Raw genomic sequence first — 20,869 nt, forward strand, 5'->3', positions numbered from 1 at the left:
ACAGAGTCAAGAGTGAAATATGTAGCTGTGAACCTGGATATTGTTAGAATGAACTGGCTGCCCTGGGATCACAGGTACACGGGAACCGTGTTGTTACCCTCTGGGTGAATAATGTGTATCATTATTGGAAAACTGGAGACCTTTCCTTATGCCAAATAATTTTAGGTACTAAGGAATACTTACTTAAAAGTTAGGGTTTTTATTTCTTTGTGAGTAAAGTCCACCTGAAGAAATCACCTAGTAATCACAAAAAATATTGCATCTTGCTTCTGTTCTTGGAATAGATCCCACAGACTGGCATAAAACGGAGAGAGGAAATGAGTTAGGCTTTTTGTTGGGTTATTTCAATAAAGAGCAGGGCTCTCTGAAACAGTTTTTCGTATAGTTTCTAATTCTTGGTCTCTTTCCTCTTCCATGCCCCCACTTCTTTGAAGCCTTTCTTACCCTTGTATGAAGAGGTAGTTGCTCCTTGTGCCGCAGTGTTTCCTACCTAAGTCTTACTTCTATGGACATCACATTGTTTACTAATGTGACCAGCCACTTTTTCCCCCTCTCTCCACCATGGACATCTTGAGGGCCGGGTCTGCACTTCATTCATCTTTCAACGCTTAATCTCCAGCATGATGCTTGGTAGGTAGCAGATGTTAGAAAATCATTTTTTGAATAAGTGAGCAGAGTATAGCAGATGGACTTCCTAAAATGCAGCTTTCATTCCCTCAGTCCCTTAGTCTCTTGCTTCCAGCCCAGTGTGGGCTGTGAAGGTCTTTCTGATACACCAAAAACAGACGTGCAAAGGCAGATGTGTGCATTTTTAGATACAACTAAGCATGATTAGAAATCTAAGTGAATTTTAAGGGACTACTAAAATTTAATATTCATACCCTAACTAGCACATTTCTGGAATTTGTTAAGAACTCTGTAGTAGTTAGGATAGGTTGTCAGCTGCAATAAACAGCCTCTGATCTTGTGGCCTTGTCTCAGTAAAGTTTATTGCTCTTTGTTGTCACAGTTTCATTCCCTGAGATGGGGATGGGAGAAGTGGGTGCTTCGTTCCATGCACTCATTCAGCTCCACACAGTCACTCAGGAACCAGGCACCTTCCTTCTTGTGATGCAGCCATTTCCCACACGTCCTCCAAGGTCATGTGGCAGGGAGAGTGGAGGATCACACGTGGGACGTCTTCATTTGCCAGGCCTGGCAGGGTTACCCGTGACTTCCCCGTGTGTACTACTGGCTGGCGCTCGGTCATGTCCCAACCTCAGTGCAGCCAATTAGGAAACAGGGTTTAGCTGTGGACCCAGAGGAAACTGAATTGGGTGTGGTGAGTATACAGTATTGCCCTGGATGCCTGTTCTAAGAAGACTGGATACTAACGCTTGGCATGCTGTAAAACCCCTACTACACGTGTACATGAAAGTGTAGTTGGAACTCTTGTAATTTTCAGGAAAATGTTTTATCAGTTTATTACTGGTATTGAGTTGTGTTCTAGAATTGCTCCTCCTCTTGCTTTTTAACTGTAATTGACGGTAGCTTAGCAGCATCGGTATCAATGAATTTGTTGTGCGGTTAACCCCACAGATTGTAAAACAATGCTTTTTTGCATCAGCAGTATTTACCTTTCTAAAAACAAGTATTTCTGAATGTTCGTTACGCCACTTTTCAATGATGTGTTCACAACCAGCTCTTCTGTAATACTGGGCTAGTTTCCCACTGTGGGGTGGGAATAGGTGGGTTTGTTCACTGAGCCAGATTTCTTTCTTTCTTTTTTTTTTTTTTCAACAGAGACAGCTAGACCGTTCACTTAGGTAGAGACGTGACCACGTTCTGGCTTATCAAAGACTTAGTGGAAGAGATGGAGGGTCAGCCCTCCACATCCCTGGGTTCCACATCTGTGGAGTCAGTCAACCTCGATTTGAAAGTATTTCGGGGGCAAAAATTCCAGACAGTAAAACTGGAATTTGTTGCATGCTGGCAGCTACTTACATAGCATTTACATTGTATTGGGTATTATAAGTAATTGAGAGATGATTTAAAGTATATGGGAAAGATGTATCTAGATTATATGCAAATACGACGCCATTTTACATAAGGGACTTGAGCATGGAGATCTTAGTAATCTCCTGGGGTCCCAGGACCTGTGCCCCACAGATACCGAGGGATGGCTGTATGCCAGTTACAGTCTAGTCCATGAAAACCTCCTATACAGTCCTCCCTGTTGCCTGTCTTCTTCCATACCCTAGACCAGAGGTTGGCAAGCTAGGCTGGTGGCCCATTCTGGCTTGCTGCCTGTTTTTGTAAATAAGGTTTTATTGGAACCATTTGTTTATGGCTGCTTTTGTGCTATAATGGCAGAGTTGAGTAGTTATGACAGAGACTGTGTGACCTGCAAAGCCAAAAATATTTGTTATTTGACCTTTTACAGAGATAGTTTGCTGAACCATGGACTAGCTAAACGGAAATCTTTAAGAAAGGCAGAGCCATAAGATAGGAGCAGCCTGGGACCGCGAATGCATGTGGAAGTTCTTCTAATGATCGAGAATAACCCTTGAACTTTGTCTTGAATGATAAATTCTCAGAATATCAAGTTACTGTGATTTTTGCATATATTTATAATAGCACTTAGCATTAATATTATTTAGCATTTAGGGCACATAGTGGCTCTTCTTCTGTTTAAGAAAGCCTAATTCAAAAAACTGTCAGAACCGCTGATTTGCAGCACCAAATCCAAACTCTTCTTTCTAATTTTCAGGGGTTGCTGTAGACTTCTCTTAATGATCCAGCTTTTCCTTTACTATTCCTCACCTCTCTGTTCTAGGTGAGTTAATTTCCTTAGCGCACCTCTCTACCCTGAGTTCCTTGTGACTCTTGCCAACTCCATTCCTTGGCCCAGTTGTGGAATGCACTCTTAACTCATCTCTGAGTGTCCTAAGCCTGGCTACCCTTGATGCTAAAAGCTCTTTAATCCTATCTTGGTCGATAACATAGTGTTCCCTTCTGTGGAATTCTGCCGATACAGAACATAATTGCTGTGTGATGTTTATTGTATCTAGGTTTTGGCCCAACTAACCTGCATGAACTTCTGAACAGTTGTGCTGAATCTTTTTTTGTGGGTGCCTGCAGCGCCTGGGTCACCGCGTGGCCTCAGTGCCGATCATCAGGGGCACCCGGGGATTTTTTTTTTTTAAACTGCAGTTTGTTGGGTCCTACCTCAGACTGAATTAGAATCTTCAGTGAGTATGCCCTGAAATGAAAACCAAGATTTTAAAAAACTTCCTACTGATTCTGAGGCTTAAAAATTGTCGATCTAAATCACATCATTTATTTCATAGAAGTTCATTAAGTACTTACTTCAGGAGTTGTGCTCGTAAACTGGTAATGGAATAGACAGTTCAGTCCCATTAGCTTTGTTTATAGGGCCCTAACTAAGGTAGAAGGATCAGTAAGGAGATCAGCTTGACTAAAACAGGGATGTGGAGAAGAGTACGGACTTGGCTGAAAAGCTAAGAAACACCTAAATTAGAGTAGGCACTGAAGACCAGGCAGAAATGTCTGACTGTTAAATGTTTACGGCATCTGAGGGATGAATGGTTTCTCAGGATTGTTCAGTAGTGATGAACAGCAATATTTTTAAAATATGCTTGTGTTTGTATGCTACCTGTAATAAATTGAAGAGAAACTCTGTGATGTGTATTCTTCTGAGCCTCTAGTTTAGGACTGAAGAACTCCTCCTGGTTAAGGGAATTCATTAATATAAGGAGTAAATTCCTTATGTTGTGTACGTCTTATCCTGAAATTTAAAAAAAAACAGTCAGTCACACAAGCATACTCTGTATGATGGTTGTTTAATGTTACAGGGGCAGCTCATCAGAGCAAGAACTTATGGGAGATCTTTTTACGAAGGATTTTGTTTTGGGAACACCCTTCTATTGAGTGACCTGCACAAAGAACAAGCCTTCCCTTCTTTATCTTCTGCCTCCTTGTAGTTGTGAATACCATGTAGCAGATTTCAGTTGTGCTGTGATTACTTAATGGTATGCTTTATGGTAATAGTCCTAGGGTCATTGATTTTACTAGAACATGTTATGTGTGTATTTCCCTTTGCAGTATTTGCTGTGGAAGAACCTGTATGCTGCTTAGCTGCTGAATTTAGGCCAAACATATTTTTTACAGCACTACATAAATAGTGTCTGAGATCAGTACTTCAGGTTGCTCACTAGTATTTCATAATTTTGCATGGTAGTATGCCTTTTACTTTGGGGATCAAGTTAACCTAGTTCTCCCTTCCCTTCGTCCCTCCCTGCTTACTTTAATCAGTTCCTGTCGATGGTTGTATCATAGGTTTCTTAGAAGCTACAGAAAATTGGTTACCTAGAATGTATATTTAAATGTGTTTCTAATTTTCACACATCAAAAATCACCATAGGCTTTTAAGCATGTAACCATTATTACTAAGTCGTATAACATGTCCATTAAAAAGACGAGACTGTTCTCTGTAGACGTACATCTTGATTTTAAAAAGTTATAGTAAACAAATGATCCTAAAGAGAAGATCCTATTCATAGTTGGAAAACTTTCATTTTTATAATGCTCCGTATGGACTTTTTTTTCCTGTATAAGTTTAAAGCTCAGTCTTTGGCTTAATAAACCTTAACATACATAAGGTTTATTTCAATAGCAATATTTATTTTTGTCCATATTTGTCTAATATTAAAGATAATCTGCCTGTTATTCATGGCAGCCTATAAATCTTTTATAGGCTGAAAATTCATAGCCTCAGGTATGAGGCAGAAAGCAAAAACTTTTGAGATGATTTTTGGAGCCATTAATCCATTACTGCCCAGGGATTTACAGAATGTATCCAATGAAACGTTGACTGGGAGCATGAAATACGCGATTTGATTAGTTCCCTTAACACTAACTAGAACTTTTATGCTTAACTCCCCAGATACTACTTGAAACTTTTTTACCCTTTGTCATCCTAATACTCATTATAATAGCTCTCATTAATTGGTACATCTCTCAATGGGTTAATTTGCAGATACCAACCATGCCATCCTTTTGCTAACTTACAAATGCAAATTGGTATTTATAGACTTCAAAATTGAAAACAAAAAAAGCTCTAACAAAAAAAAACAAAAACAAAACTTTGGTAAGTTATTATTATTTTGAGCTGAGAGATTGAGATACAGAGAGAATCTGTGAGAGAAGAAAACAAGCCAAAAATATCCACAAAAACTACTGTAGGCTAATAAACTGATGTGAAAATTTCTCAATTTACAGCACTTGACAGGTGCTAAAAGAAAAGCATCTTTAATTTTAATGTGTTGTTAGGACCTCTTTAGAGAGACTGTACAAGTTATTAACAAGGTCCTCTGAGACAGGAGACGGGTAATTAACAAGACCTATGGAGATATAGTTTAGGTAATTAACGAGCTCTTAGGCACTGGACACGGGATAACACATAGCGAGTCCAGTAGTTAAGGAGAACAGGTTGTTATGATATGATCAAACACGAGATGTAGTATGTAAGTCCTCTTGAGGTTTCTGATAGGAAAGTATTAAGATTATATTCTAGTGACGCCAGTGCACTAATTTTTGTAAAGCAGTATGTAAATTTTTTGGTTTAACTTTTAAGATAGTATTTGAAAAGATTATTTCTTTGTAAAGTCAACAAGCAGGGAAGCTTGTTACATGTAGATTAATAATCTTCATTATTTGTAATTAATGAACATTTATATTTTGAGAATAGTACATTGGAAAGACAAATGATGTGTTTTATACTTTTATTGTCCTGTTTATTTTTCATCTGTGGCCTGTTGGCTAAAATTGCCTATTCCAAATTGGCAGTCCACTTTCCTTGTCCACTTTAAAACTAGTTCTAGGCCAAAGAGAGGACTTTCCTTCCTCAGTTTGATTTTTGCATAATGTGCACAGATCCCTCCAGTCATGCTCCTGTCGTACCTTCAAGTCTGAGACTAGATTGTCCCAATTTCAGATACTTGGTCTAATTATTTCTTGTGTAAATTTGAAATGTTGGGGGTATGAATTGAGTTTTGGTTCAGAAAACTCACATAGTCAGCAAGCCTTTATTAAAAACATGTTATCCTCCGAAGATTAAGAATATGAAGAAATCCTTTGCAGGTCTCCTGATTTATCCCATTGCCTCCTCAGCTTGGCTGCTCTAGTCCATCAAGATTTTTTCCAAATTTCAGATATGATAATCGAATGATATTTTCATTATTTTTAGATGAATATCAATATTTTTGGAAATAGCAATATTTGCTGTATACAGGGAAAGCAGAGGTTATTAAGATATAAATCCTGCTCTTAGAGCTCATAAAAACAGGCATGTAAATTATTAGGTCTGAATTCTGTGCCAAGGACTGGACATTGTATAGGCATTGGAAAACTGAAACATTTTTAAGTTGGATTGTGATGTATTCAAAGTAGTATCTCAGACAGATACCCTGTAGCATGGGGGGTTCTGCTGGGGACAGGAGTGGGAAGAGGGAGGAGGCCTTGGGGCAAGAGAACGAGTTAGGAAGTTACTGATTGTTGAGAGTTGACGGAGGTCACTTGGCAGTGAGGATGGGAAAGAAGGGAGCATCTCTGAGATATGTTTCTGGGCTAGAATAGAATAGGAGGGGTTTAACCATCATGCTGTTGTATGTGTATGTGGAGAGGAGGGATAGTGGGGGATTGGTAAAGGAGAAAAAAACAAAGATTATTCCAATGATACGCCTTCAATCGGCTTCTTAAATTTGATGAATCACAGTATTATAAAAACTGTATTATATCAATGTCAGATCTGTGGTCTTTGAGTCAGACTTGGCATTTCAGTCTTGATGGAGAGGTTTGAGTTTTGGGCTTTTGTTTTTAATGAGGTGCTGTCTTATTTATTTTAGAGTTTTGTTTTTACAAAATAGAAATTATGTGTTTTGAGTTATTCAAGGCAAGCAAGTTGGTATCAGTAAAGGTTCTTGAGTGTTTTTGAAAGCTGGAAAATACTTTGGCTTTTTGAATACAAGAGTATGCATTTCTGTAACTGCTTATGGACTTCATGCATTTAAAATGTGTTCACTTCAACACTGTAGTTGCTACATGTACTTCTCTCCAGTGGTTTTTGGCTTTACCAAATCTTACTCCCTTTGGACCCCTTTTGTTAGTCTCTCACTAAGAGAATAAATTCTGTTTTTTATACTTTGCCCCTGCATCTGTGCACCACTTTTCCAGGCCTCCTGTTTCTGTGTTTAGAACATTTCCTTTTGGACCACTGTGATCCCACCTGTGGTTCACTTTTTTCGTAACAAAAAAGCTTTAACTTTTGAAATACAGGTATTTTTTCTATAAATATAATACATGGTGGTAGTGTTACCTGTGGCCAGAGTGTTTGAAATAGCTGCTGGTGATCAAAATTAAAACAGTTAATTTGATTTTTAAATGATCTTCCTTTTAGGCATTTAACTAGTTTCTAAGAATATTGGGATCTGGACATTTGACATTTGTCTCCTTGAACTTACATTTTAAGGATAGATCGTTGCTCTTTGATTTGGTGATCAAATATAATATGGTATTATTATGTGACAAAATAATTATAATGTAAATATAAATATAAATATGAAAATATGATATATAAATATTTTAAATATATATTAAATAAAATGTTCTATATATTTTATATATTTAAGCTTAGAAATCTTTCTGACAAAGGTGCTAATACCACTTAAATGGAATTACATCAATCAGCTGGCCTAGAATAAAACTTAATTCAGATTGCCAGTTTAAAAAAATTGTTTTAACAAACATGTATGGTAAAACTCTACTGGGGCTGGAGGTTGAAGATAGGATTCATCGATTACTAGTAGCTTCCCAGCAGTGACCTATAACCCAGGCAGAGTGAACCGTGTTGAAGGCGGAGTTTGGTGCTAGAAATTGGGGTGCTGCTTCTTCAGGGAAGAGACCTTTGAACTTTTGTTCTTCACCATTGAACATGATTTTTTAAGTTGGGGAGTGACTAGATACACAATTGTTCTAGTAAATAGCAAGAAAGCTTATTTAAAAATTTGTGAGATGCATTTTGAAAGAGTGTTTTCTAAATAGTGACTATACACTATTATATCATTAGCTCTCTCCTGACTACGTAGTAATTTTACCGTTTCTTTCCTGTTTGGAGTCATGGAGCTGTAGTGTGTGCCTGTCATTCCCTGCCTGGCTCGCTACTTCGGGCTCCCAGGAGCCAATTAGTGAGTGCCCTGCAGCGGCTCTGCCTTAAGTATAACAACCTCTTTGTTATGGAGCTTGGTGTGGGAATGGGGTATTCAGGTTAATCACGTATTTTGTTTACTTGAGGTGTACAATATATTTGTTTCATGTAGATTTTTTCACTTTCAAAGAAATGAAATATGCCCCTAAATAAATTAAAAATGGAAATCATACCAAACGTAATTTAACATTTGAGTCAGAAGATAAATTTGATTAACTCCTTCTACCCAAGGGTTTTTCATTGTTACTTGAAAATATAAATATAGTAATGGTAGAATATCCTAGAAGGAGTACAGGATAGGTGTTAAGAATTCAGGCTTAGGACTCAGGTCTGGATTTGAGTCTGCTGAATAGCTGCATGACCTTACTTAACCTTTCTGAGCCTCATTGTAAAATGGGAAAACAACCTTCGTGTTGTGGAAGAGATCAAATAATGTAACGCACATAAAGTGCTAAGGGTAGGCTTGCCCCATAGTCAACCTGGAAACGGTAACTCTGGCTGTGATCTTAGTACAAAGCATCTACAGAATATAAAACAGTTGCTTTAAATATGTTAAATGAATTTATTAACAAGTAATAATATATTCTCAACTTAAAAAATTGTTAAAGAACTTAGGAGCTCATGTTTTCGCTGACTGATGAAGGACATACATTTGGTAGAAAACAATAAATTTGATAAAAGTTTTTTTCAAGATGTATGTTCAAAAATAATCTTTGATGAAGTAGAATTTAAACCACATTGAAATTAAGTATAAGTATTCCCTGTTTTTAAGTAGAAAATTTCTTCTATTACTTTCAAGGCAAAGGTGTCATAATCAGTATTGCTGTAAAATCCTGTGTTCAGAAATTGTTGCACAACGCTAATAAGGACGGTGCAGGGTCCGTATCTAAGCTTTGGCTTTACCTTCAAGCATGGTGAATATTTCCCAAACTCATGTGACTGAGTTCAGATTAAATCGTTTGAAACTACTGTAAGAAAGAGAAATGCTGTTTCTGGAAAACTCCTCAGAACATTTCAGAGTCCCTTTGGGAAAAGGGTCTCTCCTTGCCTTAGGACATTCACACAGGCAGCAATGCCTCCCTTCTAACCAAGGTGTAGTAGTTGGGTTTTTCATTGCTTTGTCAGTGAAAGTACCCTCTTTTGTTTTTGTTTTTCACCAAGAGTATAAGATTCTACTCAGGTAGTCTCTGAACTCAATGCTCTTCAGTATGCCTGAAATAATATTAACTGTATTTTTAATGTTCTGTCATTCTAGTTTTGAAAAAATATATTTCTCAATTAGAAAAAACCATATAACTAAAATTTGAATGTGAGATATTTTTGGGTTGACATCAATTTATTTTATGGATTAATATCTCATCTACTTATAGGGACGGGTGGGGTCTTACAATGTCTCCTGGTACCTTCTGTCTTTAGATTACTAAACAGCATGTATTAGAGTGACATTCTAAAATATATTTGTTTTAGAATTTAATAACAAGTAATGGACATTACTTTTCTTTCTCATGTAAGAATTCTGTTATTGTTGTGAAAGAAGGATGCATGAGGCAGTGTGTCTTTGACATCATAAGCAGGTTACATACAAAATATGTAATTGTCCTGATTGGAGGTACAGTTAGTAGATACTGATGGAGATAAAAATGACAGGAGGTTGAATGGGTACAGTTAGGCAGTCTAAGCATCATGGAAAAGGTAAAGTCTCAAAGGATGGATGTATGAAAAGAGAGGAAAGGGCTTCATGAATGGAGATTAAAATGAGAAAAGGCAACGAGGTAAAAACTAGTTTTGTAAGTGGCTCTCAGGGACCCAACCTACCCTAAACTCTTAAGGTTCGGGTAGTAGTGGAGATGAGACCTTACTATTAGGAGCTTAGCATGCTAGGATGGAGAATTTGCACCTAATTCTAGAGTGAGTATAAAGGTTTTTCAGCATATGAACAATATGACTGGAGTACAGTTCTAGGAAAACCCAGAGAACAGTGCTGTTGTGGTTGCTTGTATGATGTGGACCTGAATGGGAAGGGATGACGTGAAATCAAAGAAAGATGCCAGTGAGATTCCATTTCATCGCAGGGTGTTCTTGAACATTGGAGGCCTTCCTGGTGGCCAGAGGGCACCATGGCTTCTTTTCCAGAGCTTGGCTTTGTCCCAGGTGCAGAGCCAGCTTGGGGTACTTTTGGCCCAGGGTATTGTGGGCCCCCCAGCCAGAGTGACAAGTTTCCTAAAGATTCAAGGAGAAAAGATTTCTTTTTGTATCAAAAGAAACATGATTATGGTATGTATGTAGTTAAATGTAAAAATTTACCTGAATTTTGAAGTTAAATTTGAATGTCAAAGACATTTTATACTTATTCTCAGATTTATTCTCATGCATCAGGGGTACTAAAGAGAACAAAGTTTGAGAACCGTAGTCTTAAAGAAATGGAGAACTTCTGGAATTCATAGAGCTTATGTTTGGAAATTTGTGGATTGTTTGATTGACTATATTTAAAATAATTATGTCTTTTTTTCACCAGGAGAAAATAGTATGAGTTAAACTTGATTGAACATGATATTCTTGATGAAACAAGCCTCGATTTCATGGATATCTGTCTATCAGTCCTCAAGTCTTACATATTCATTACCACTTCATGATGGAAAAGCAGCTAGGTCTGAATTTGCTGTCCATGATCTTTGGTGTCATTGTCCACAGTTTCTTAATTGTTTTGCCTGTGAGATCTCATGAAAGATATCCTGTGAGAATAATAATAAGTAAATTACTGTTAATCCCCATAGACGTTTATGTATTAGGTTCTGTTTTGCCATCCAGGTATTAAGCGTGCATGCCCACTCCCAGGAGAGATAATGGAGTATTTTAATCTATAGTATCATTAATTTGATTTGGTACTGACACCCCCCCCCCCAAAAAAGGAGAAAGGAATAAAGCAATATTGAGGTGCATCTTGGCCCTTAAGCCGTGTCTGCATGTATAAAAAACATAATTGAAATGTGCTAAGGGTGGTTTCCTAGTTGAATCTCTCTGGACACTTCATTTTTTAGGACTTTTATAAAGAGGATCATTAAAGAATATTTCCTTAAACTCCTTTAACATTGAACTTCTATGGAATAAATGCTTGCAGAATTTACCAGAAAACTTTCAGTTAGTCTGTATCGTGGTCAAATACCTAAACTGGTAGACCTGGTTGGTAAACTGGACAAACTGGCTCGTTGGACTGATTTTATTGGAAGTCACCAATTTGAAGCTTATTTCAATTCATATTGGCATTTGTAAGTATCAGAGTAATTCTGTCTTTGAAAGAACTGGAAAGTACTGCATTGGTAAATAGATTGTGAGGTCTTGATAGAAGTAATCTTTGTTATTCAGAAGAGTGACTTCCTCTACTCTTGGGGACTTGATACCTAGTTGTCAAAACCTGTATTGACCCACTGTTGATTTACTCAGTCAACTAGTAGCCCACTTTTTAGAAACTTTTATTAAGCACTGGCTATTAATTTACTCAGCATACATTTGTTAAGCTCTGCCCTGCCCTAGGCACTGTGTCAGATGCTGGGACTGAAAAGGTTGAGATGTTCCTTCCTTCGGGCAGTCTGTAGTAGGAATGGGTGGGGAATCCAGGGATTAAGATCGGTACCCAAAATGCAAACTTAAAAAAATTTATTCTTAGAGCAGTTTGAGAGCACAGCAAAATTGAGCAGAAGGTACGTAGATTTCCCATGTACACCTTACCCACACACATGCATGATCTCTCCCGTTATCAGCCTCCCCCACTTGAGTGGTACATTTGTTACAATTGATTTTATGTTGACACATCATAATTGTAATATTCATTTAAGGTTCCTCTGTGTCTTTTCATGGCTTGGTCGCTCATTCCTTATTTAACACTGGATAATATTCCATTGTCTGGATGTACCAGTTTATCCATTTACCTACTGAAGAACATCTTGGGTACTTCTAAGTGTGTGCAGTTATGGATAAAGCTATAAACATTTGTGGGCAGGTTTTTGTGTAGACATAATTTTCAGTTCCTTTGGGGTAAATACTTTGGAATGCAGTTGCTGAATTGTTTGGTTAAATTTTCTGTTTCTCCACATCTTCATCAGCATTTGGTGTTGTCAGTGTTGTGGATTTGGCCATGCTGATAGGTGTGTAGTGGTATCTCATTGTTTTAATTTTCTTTTCCTTGATGATACATGATGTGGAGCAACCTTTTATGCTTACTGACATCTGTATATCTTTGATGAGGTATCTGTTGGGATCCTCGACCCATTTTTGAATGGGGCTGTTTGTTTTCCTATTGCTGAGTTTTAAGAATTCTTTGTGTATTTTGGATAGCAGTCCTTTATCAGATATGTCTTTTGCATATATTTTCTCTCAGTTTGTCGTTTGTCTTTTCATTCTATTAACAGTGTTTCTCATAGAGCAGAAACTTTTAATTTTAATGAAGTCCAGCTTATCAATTCCTTCTTTCACAGATCATGCCTTTGGTGTTGTATCTAAAAAGTCATTACCATATCCAAAATCATCTAGATTTTCTCCTGTGTTGTCTTCTAGGAGTTTTACAGTTTTGTGCTTTACATTTGGATCTGTAGTCAGTTTTGAGTTAATTTTTATGAAAGATGTAGGGTCCGTATCTAGATTCGTATACCTTACATTGGAATAGCACTTTGTCATACAGAACATTTCATTTTAACTCTCTTTTAATCCAATTTGAAATAGGTGGTGGAATTTTCTATTTCTTAATAAAAACAAAGTATGAAATTTAGAATAGTGAAATAGGTTGTACCTGGGTACTGGATGGTGAACGATAAGTTTGGAAAGATAAATGTTGTCAAATCCAATAGTCTTTGAAAGCCAGGTTGAGAAATTTTGTTATTGTTCAGGGGGAAGTTGGAGGCCAGAAGTTTTTTGACAGATGAATAATGAGGTTAGACTTGAACTTTAGAATATCTTACCCAGCCAGGTGCATAGGCTGGATTAGACAAAGGAGTGGCAGAGACCATGAGGAGGCTGTTGTGACAATCATTTTGTAACCAGTTTACACAGACTATGTATGACTGAAGATATCAAAACTGCTGACTTTGATAAAACATTGGCACGTACATATGCAAATATATACATGTATAGGTGCAAAACTCAAAATAATTTTCCATCTCCGTGAATATATTTGAACTCTTGGTGCATTTGTGCATGTTAATTTTTAAAATTAATTAATTAATTATTTTAATTGAAGTATAGTCAGTTTGTAATACTGAATCACTCTGCTGCATATCAGGAATGAACACAACATTGTAAACTGGTCGTGTGGTCTTGTGATCAGAAAGGCAGCAGTGCAAGTGAGTGGGGAGGAGACAGTGAGAGATCCATCCAGAAGCGGATGGGGAGGACCTGGAAGGTTCCTGGTGAGGCACACAGGCTAAAAGGCTGGAGTCAGGGGTGTCTCTGAGGCTTTCCATTTGGTGACCAGGAGATGGACTGTCACCAGAAGGAGGAAAATCAGACAGAACTGATAGAAAAGTCAAGATGATGATTGTTTGGGGAGAACTTTGAGGTGCGGCTAAACTGTCCAGTCTGAGACTTTAAACAGACATTTATTTGTAAAGGTGATATTACAAAGGATAAAGTGATTGTGGTTGAAAATAAAAGATTTAGCAGTCATCAGTCCATACAGTGGTGGTAGTCGAAGTAGTGGGAGAATATGGAATCACCAAAGTAGGGTAGGAAAAGAAGTTTGAAAACAGAGCTTTAAGAAATAATCCCAATGTTTCCCATCTAGGGGGAAATGAGGAAGGTGACAAGGAAAAGGAGTAATCAGGAATGCAGGAGAAAATTTAGGCTACCGCAGATCACAGAAGGGAGAGTCTGAAAAAGACAACACAGTGATTGGTATCAAGTGGAACTGAGAGTTTAAAGAGAACGAGGCTGTTGCCTTCAGTAGACATAGTTGGCTGGTAACCTTCCTAAAGGCAGCAGTGAGCATTGGTGGTGGGGGCTGTGCTTCAGATTAAAAGGTGAGTCAGTAAAGTAACAAAGACAACAGGAATTTCTCAGGAGGAATTTAGCAGGGCCTGGAGATTGGCAAAGTAGCAGCGGTGGAGCATCCGAGCAGTAATGGGCTGGAAGCATGCTCTGGGGGAGAGGGGAGTAAATACAAATAGACAAGGGAGACAGTTGGGACAATAGTGGGGTCCACACAGCAGGCCCCCTCGGCCTGAGAGACCTGGAGAATCAGACGGCATGATTGATCACGTGGGGTTTTGATTGTGTGAGATCTTACTGTGAGTAATCGTCGTCCACCTTACTGATTACTGTTCCTTTGGAAACATGTTTTGAGAAATTCCATTTGTGCAAAAGTGTTATAAATTGTTAGGCGGCTCATAAATACACAGTGGTATGCTGCAAATCCCAGTCACTTCAGTTATACCATTTCAGAACTGCAGTTTTTCTTTTGCTTCCTTCTTGCTTGCTTTCTCTCCTATTTTAAATTATTAAGTGAATCGTTTATGGCATTTGTCGTATATTCTTGTATCAGTTAAAGTCTGCAGTAGGAAACAAGTGCCACACTCAAAATGAGTAATTGAAGACAGTTTAGTGAAGAGATCATGTGTAGAGGGGTGGCTAGGGTTAGGACACCAAAGAAGGGACAATAGAGCACTGGGACCAGTGGCAGAGTGAAACGAAGCCACGGGCCAGGTGATGCACTCTCCGGAGGTCAGCCTCCTGGGGTGCAGGGAGGGGCAGAATGAAGCAGGAGGGGCGAACAGAAAAAAGTTTCAAAATCTCTTGCTTTTCAGCCTTTGTTCTGTCTCTTTAAGATTGTCTAATTCTTGCACTTCCCTTAGTCATTGTGATTGGCAGAATCCTCATGAAATTGTGTTGGCCTCCTTGAAACCAGCTGACTCTGAGCTCACAGTAGGACCGAAATGCATTTATGGCCGGAGAGCCCCGATGGTGGCTTTCGGCTGCTTTTCTTTGAATCTTGACTCTGCTCCTCAGTGGCTGCTTCTCTTCCCTGCGCCCGGTTCCTCTCCTGTAACTCACCTCAGAGGAGTATGCAAGGATGCAGGGGTTAACGTGGGAAGAGCTCACCGGGGAGCCTGGTACCAGGGTTCAAGTCCAGTATCAGCTGGTGCTGCTGTTAGGCCTGCTGTCATTATTCTCTGCCCTTGCTTCACTGGAAATGGCGGACGTTTCTTTTCCTCTTTTCAGACTCATTATAGGTTGTATATTATGTTACAGTTCTCGGTTTATACCCTTCCCCCCCCCCCCACTGCATTTGTCACCCAAGTGAAGCTCCAGGTCTCCAGAGCCCACTCTCTCAGCTAAACAAGATCAGTAGGATATTCTCCTTTGGAAATAATTAATGTCAGAAGTTCTGTGATAGTTTATAAAGTTACACTTATTTCCCCTACACAAGAAGGAATGGTGTTCAAGAACGTTACTCCTCTACCCACTCCTTCCTCTCTTTGTCCCCCTCCGAGACGGGTGGGACACCTCCTGGATTTTGCAAATAACTTGAATTCACTTACTAAATACAAAATGGGTCAAGCTGTATAATTCCAGCAGCATGGGGGCCTGGAAAGAGGTATTATGAAAAATGTAATAATACTTGTTTTTAAAAATGCCTTTGAAAGAGCTTGTTATGTGACTTCTTGTTGAAAGATTTAAAATCCTAGAGCCAGGAATTGACACAGTTTGCATTATCTTAAACAGGGCAGTTAATTAGTTAACCAGTTTTAATAGGTCATTGTTCTTCTGTGGGCTTGTTTTTTGTTTATTTGTTTTGTTTTTGTGTTTTTTTGTCTTAACAAACACTTCACATTTTTTCACTGTTAATAGACTCCTCTTCTCTTTCTTAGGTATTCTTGTTCCAAAAGAGAAAAGGAAGGACAGAGAAAAAACTCTGATCACTGCCATATGCCTTAGTGATTTCTGCAGTGGTTGATTTTATCACTTTATAAAGATTGGTTTGTTTCTCTGGCCTATCTGTGGAAGACTAGTCCATAGCAGAAATGAAGGACAGTTTCACTTTTCACCAGTTCACTCAGTATTTATCCTAACTTCAGAGTAAATTAATAAGTGATGTTATTGAAGAGAAACTAATGATTTCTCGAAATATATATATATGAGTACTGTTTATTTTAAAATTTAGAGTTTACTGGGGAAAATTCTTTAAAATTTGGAAAATCACAGGGTAAAAAATTAGCTTTTATGAAACCTAAAAACTGCTGAATGTTAAGGTAAAGCATTTTATAGGTTTAAAATATTTTTTAAAATATGAATTTAAAAATATCTTTTATCAGTATTTAAACGTTACTTTAAAATCCTCTGCTGCCCGCAAACTCAGTTCTGATTTCAAAAATTAATTTTTTTAAAAATTCTGAAGTTTACATTTGTGTGGACTTTTTCAGTGTGAGCATGTTTAAGTTTATTTTCATACCTGATTAAAAACACCATTTTCCTTAATCTGTCGACAACTCAGTTGAGCAGTCAGACTGTATTATTCAGTATCTTGTCGGACATGCGGACAGCAGTCCAGAGAGAAAGCTATCACAAATTGGTGCCACACTTCGATAAATAGAGACATTTTATTTTTCCCCGAGCTAATTCAATCCAGTTCAGTTAACTCTTTTTTTCCCCCTTAAGGACAGATCAAAAAAGGCAGCTGTGAATGACTGAGTTGGTCATGTGTTTGACGTGTCAGTTTGTGACTATAAAGCCGACCACAAGGGAGGGGCTCTGTCTTTAGATTTCAGACAATGGCCCACACATGAGCCCTCGCCGCCTCAGAGCGCACCGTGGCTGCTGGGGGCAGCGAGGGGCACTCACATCACAGTCAGGTGCAGTGACGGAGAGCCGGGCGCTGCGCTCCACGCCCCTCCACCTTACAGTGTGACCTCTTCACCTTACTCGTTCTGGAGAATTCTCAGACACTTTTCAGGTTGTCACTGAGTTTCACTTTAGTTTGTAGGCTAAAGCTATTGGAAAGTACATATTATTAGTTTCGTGATTTTGTTAAAATCTTTGTCCTAAATGTCTGTTCCTTGAAGACCCTCATTATAATAAATGTAACCCCAGCATTTCTATTTCTTAGTTCAGTAATCTTCCTGAGACATTGAAGGAAATTTATATAGGCAGAATACTGTTTATTTTTCTAGGGTGTGATGAGATAGGTATGAAATATTTAAGTAACATTTATGAAAGATTAAATTTGTCCAAAAATGGTCTATTGATCAGCGCTAAGAGCCTCATCTCGTGCATCACGACCCTCCCAGGGCGCCTGCCACCCTGCTGCCGATGTTCCAGTCCCTTCGTGTCCTGCCATGGCACTGCTGTCTGGCAGCCCCAGACAGCTTGTGTCTTCAGAGTCCTCTGTCTCTGACCTGCCAAACCTGCCTTCACATAATTTTAAGCCCTACTTTTGCCTTGGCTTAGACCTTTCTCAACTAATTGCTGTGGTGGAACGTTTCTTTCCTCTCGGCGGGCCAAAAGTTTAACTCAGGAGTGCTCGCCCCCAACAGGTGCAGCTCTGCCGTGTGCTTATGCAAAATGAAGTGTTGTTTACATCTGGTTAATCCGTGTGTCCTCTGTGTTCAAGCGTTAGCAGTGCAGCCCATGCTCACTAAGTAGATCTGTGTGCAAAAAAGGGACCGTGTGTCACAATTAGAACAGATTCTGGAGCCAGACACCTCCACCTGCACATACCCACTGTAGGACTCACACGAGCTGCCTAACCTCGCTGTCACTCCTTTCCTTCTTTTGAAAATGAAGATCATATTTACCGTAAAGTTTATAAAGATTAAATGAGTTAATTTTGGTAAAGTGATTAGAGCAGTATCTAGTAAAGTCTAAGTGCTATGTAAATGGTCATTAAATAAAATAATTTACTGAACATGTTCTGCTAGTCACTGTGCTAAAGGTTTTGCATGTTCAAACTGATTTAATCTTCACAGTAGTCTTACATGGTAGAAACTGTTAACATCCCCATTTTACAGACAAGGGAACCCAGACACACTCAAAGGCAAGTACCTTGCTCAAGGCCACACAGCAAGCAGAGGGCAGAACCAGGATTTGAGTTCACACCACCTGGTTCCACGGCCCTCAACCACTTCTCTGCTTGTAGCCACTGTGGTGTGCTGTCAAGCTGAGTGTACATCATTCTGTCTTCGAGAATATCACAGTCGGATGGAGAGAGGTGCAGCAGAACGTGTTTCTTGATCTCTTAGAGAACCACATGCTGCGAGGTAACAGGGCAAGGAGAGACTAGACCCCACCCCGGGCCCTGATGTTGACCTCCTTGGACTGGAAGTTGGGGCGGACGGAAACCGCATGTGTCATCATCTGCCCTCATGGCACTCTCGGCCTAGGTGATGTCTTTTGGATTTTGTTTTGCTTTCTTTCAAGCCACTCTTGTCAGGCTCTTGAGGCTTTGCTAGTAAGTGACTCTAGTCTGGGACCACACGGAACACCATAAAGATGGTGAGAGACGGAGTGAGAAGGCGCGTCAGCCATGTGGGTCTGTTAGATGGTGCACTGTATTTAAAACGTTTCAGTCTTTCCTACCACGTCACTCAGCTCTGCTGAGACACTAGATTTACCCACGGGAGTTCTAGGTGGAAGAGGTCAGCAGCCGGTTCTGGAAACTGGTACTGCAAATCTTAGTCATAACAAATGAAACCTTGGATATGTGAGAAATTCTCTTGATGTGGATTGTACGTGTGTGTATGCCCTGTCGATTTGCAGCTTGGGATATGTACTCATTATAATAGGTATTTTTCAGTGTCCAGACTTTTTGTGCACACAATCAGAAGTTTTAAAAGTGAATTTCTTCAAAGGATTCCAGTTATGTGGCTATAAAGGAAAGATAATGAAAAAATGTATTTTACAGTTAATTTGTTTCTCTTTTTAATAAAAAGGTTCCTAGGACAGTAACGCTTTGTAGAGGTTCTAATGGCTAATACTCTTAAGTGCTGGGTAAAAATTAAACTTGAAGAGCAACGATGAAATATTTACTCATCAGGTGGCTTTGAAGTTTAGCTTCTTTTGGGTTGCAGTCCCCTTCCTAATGGACATGTTTCAAAGAAGAAGATGATTATAGCGTTCAGCTGTGATGTTTTCCTACTCCCTACATGGAAGAAATCCATTTTGCTTTGGTCCATTTGGGTATTTAAATTTTGCAGGTCAGCTACGTAGAAATCCTCTAATGACAGAAATGATTCACACAGCTCTGAATTCATTCTCCTTGACAGGATGTAACATTTAAAGGATAATTTTTCTAATACCTATAGAAATAATTGTTGTAAAAGATTGCTTCAGCTCTTTGATTCTATAGTCTTTCCAACCTAAATTTATTTAATTCTCCATAGCTTTATATCAGAAGGCAAAAGGTGAGTGAATATTTGTGTATAAAATGAATAACATTGCAAAATTTAACTTTATAAAATATCTCACTGGGTAAAATCGCTTATATTTGAAGATGTTTAGAAACTACATATTTAGAGGCATAGTTCTTCAGTTCTAATAATAACTGAAGGGTTTTCCTTCAAAGTTTAAAATTGTAAGTGCTTTAGAATGTTGAGTAAATACTGTTTTTCTTTTACATCCTAGATTAAATTTCACTCAGGTAACGTAGGAGTTTAGAAATTGTTATTGCAATGTTAGTTAAAATGTTCCGGTTTCATGTTTTCTCCCATGTAGACAATGATACACTTTTAACATTTATGTTTGTCTTTTAATTTTCAGTTTTCATATGAATCCGACAAACAACGAAGACCTCAGGAAAATCCCGGTAAGTTGCAAAGGGGGTTAGAGAATTACTAAAAACCAAGCTACAAGCTGTCTTTCCGTCTGGCACCCATTTCTAAAAAGGCCTCCGTCTCCTTGAATCCGTCAGCTACTTACGGATTATAGCTTAGTATGGTAATTTGAGGAGAAAGAAGAAAAGCAAAATTCAGACTTTATCTTCAGTATACCATAGGGTATGACTTCTGTATGATCTGTGGAGGTGCAAGCAATAGTTATAATCGAAGCCTATTTGAAATATACAAGTGTTGTTCGCAGGCTGTTTTAAAATGAATATGAAAGCTGTGTGTCAAGGTCAACATTATGGTTGTGAAATGAGAGCATGTGGAGAAAACTAGCACGTCGTTGCTGTGACTAAGACCGAAGGAAGAGTGAAACTGCATGTTAACACTTAACAATAAGAAAAGCATCCTGGCAAGAGGTCCAGTTAACCAGGATCATGTATTTGAAAGAACCTTTAGGACCCTTGCATTCCAAGTCAGAACAAAACTAAATATATTAGCCTTGGTATGGACAGCTGAATTAACTCACATGTTTTGCAAGGATTATCCAGATTTCTTAACTTCATTTTATTGCTACTTAAAGTCCAGTTTTGTATCTCTGTTCAAAGTTTCAGTGCATCTTCAGTCAATTAAAAATACGATACTAAACATAGAGAATAAGTTACTTTACAAACATATGAGCGCATGTCTTGGTGGGAAAACTAAATTCTCACTGAATAACAGAAATAGAGCCTTTATTTCAAGAGACTGTTGGTTGCTGTTTGAACCATCTGTCCTTAATGTGTGTGATCCAGATGTATAATAA

At 38.5% G+C, this 20,869-nt stretch overlaps 1 protein-coding gene across 2 annotated transcripts in view; it reads left to right on the forward strand.

Annotated features, from left to right (window-relative positions):
• Positions 1-20,869, forward strand: part of RAB11FIP2 (RAB11 family interacting protein 2) — a 40,115-nt gene that overhangs the window by 10,020 nt on the left and 9,226 nt on the right. For both annotated transcript variants that reach the window (XM_032490802.1, XM_006192931.3), the window contains one exon: positions 20,003-20,048. Coding sequence is in view for 1 of the 2 variants with exons in the window: in XM_006192931.3 (XP_006192993.2) it covers positions 20,003-20,048 (46 nt within the window). In the remaining variant the exon portion in view is untranslated. The remainder of the gene's footprint in view (positions 1-20,002; positions 20,049-20,869) is intronic.

The sequence above is a fragment of the Camelus ferus genome, chromosome 11 (assembly GCF_009834535.1).
Source record: "Camelus ferus isolate YT-003-E chromosome 11, BCGSAC_Cfer_1.0, whole genome shotgun sequence".
In the NCBI taxonomy this organism is placed as follows: Eukaryota; Metazoa; Chordata; class Mammalia; order Artiodactyla; family Camelidae; genus Camelus; species Camelus ferus.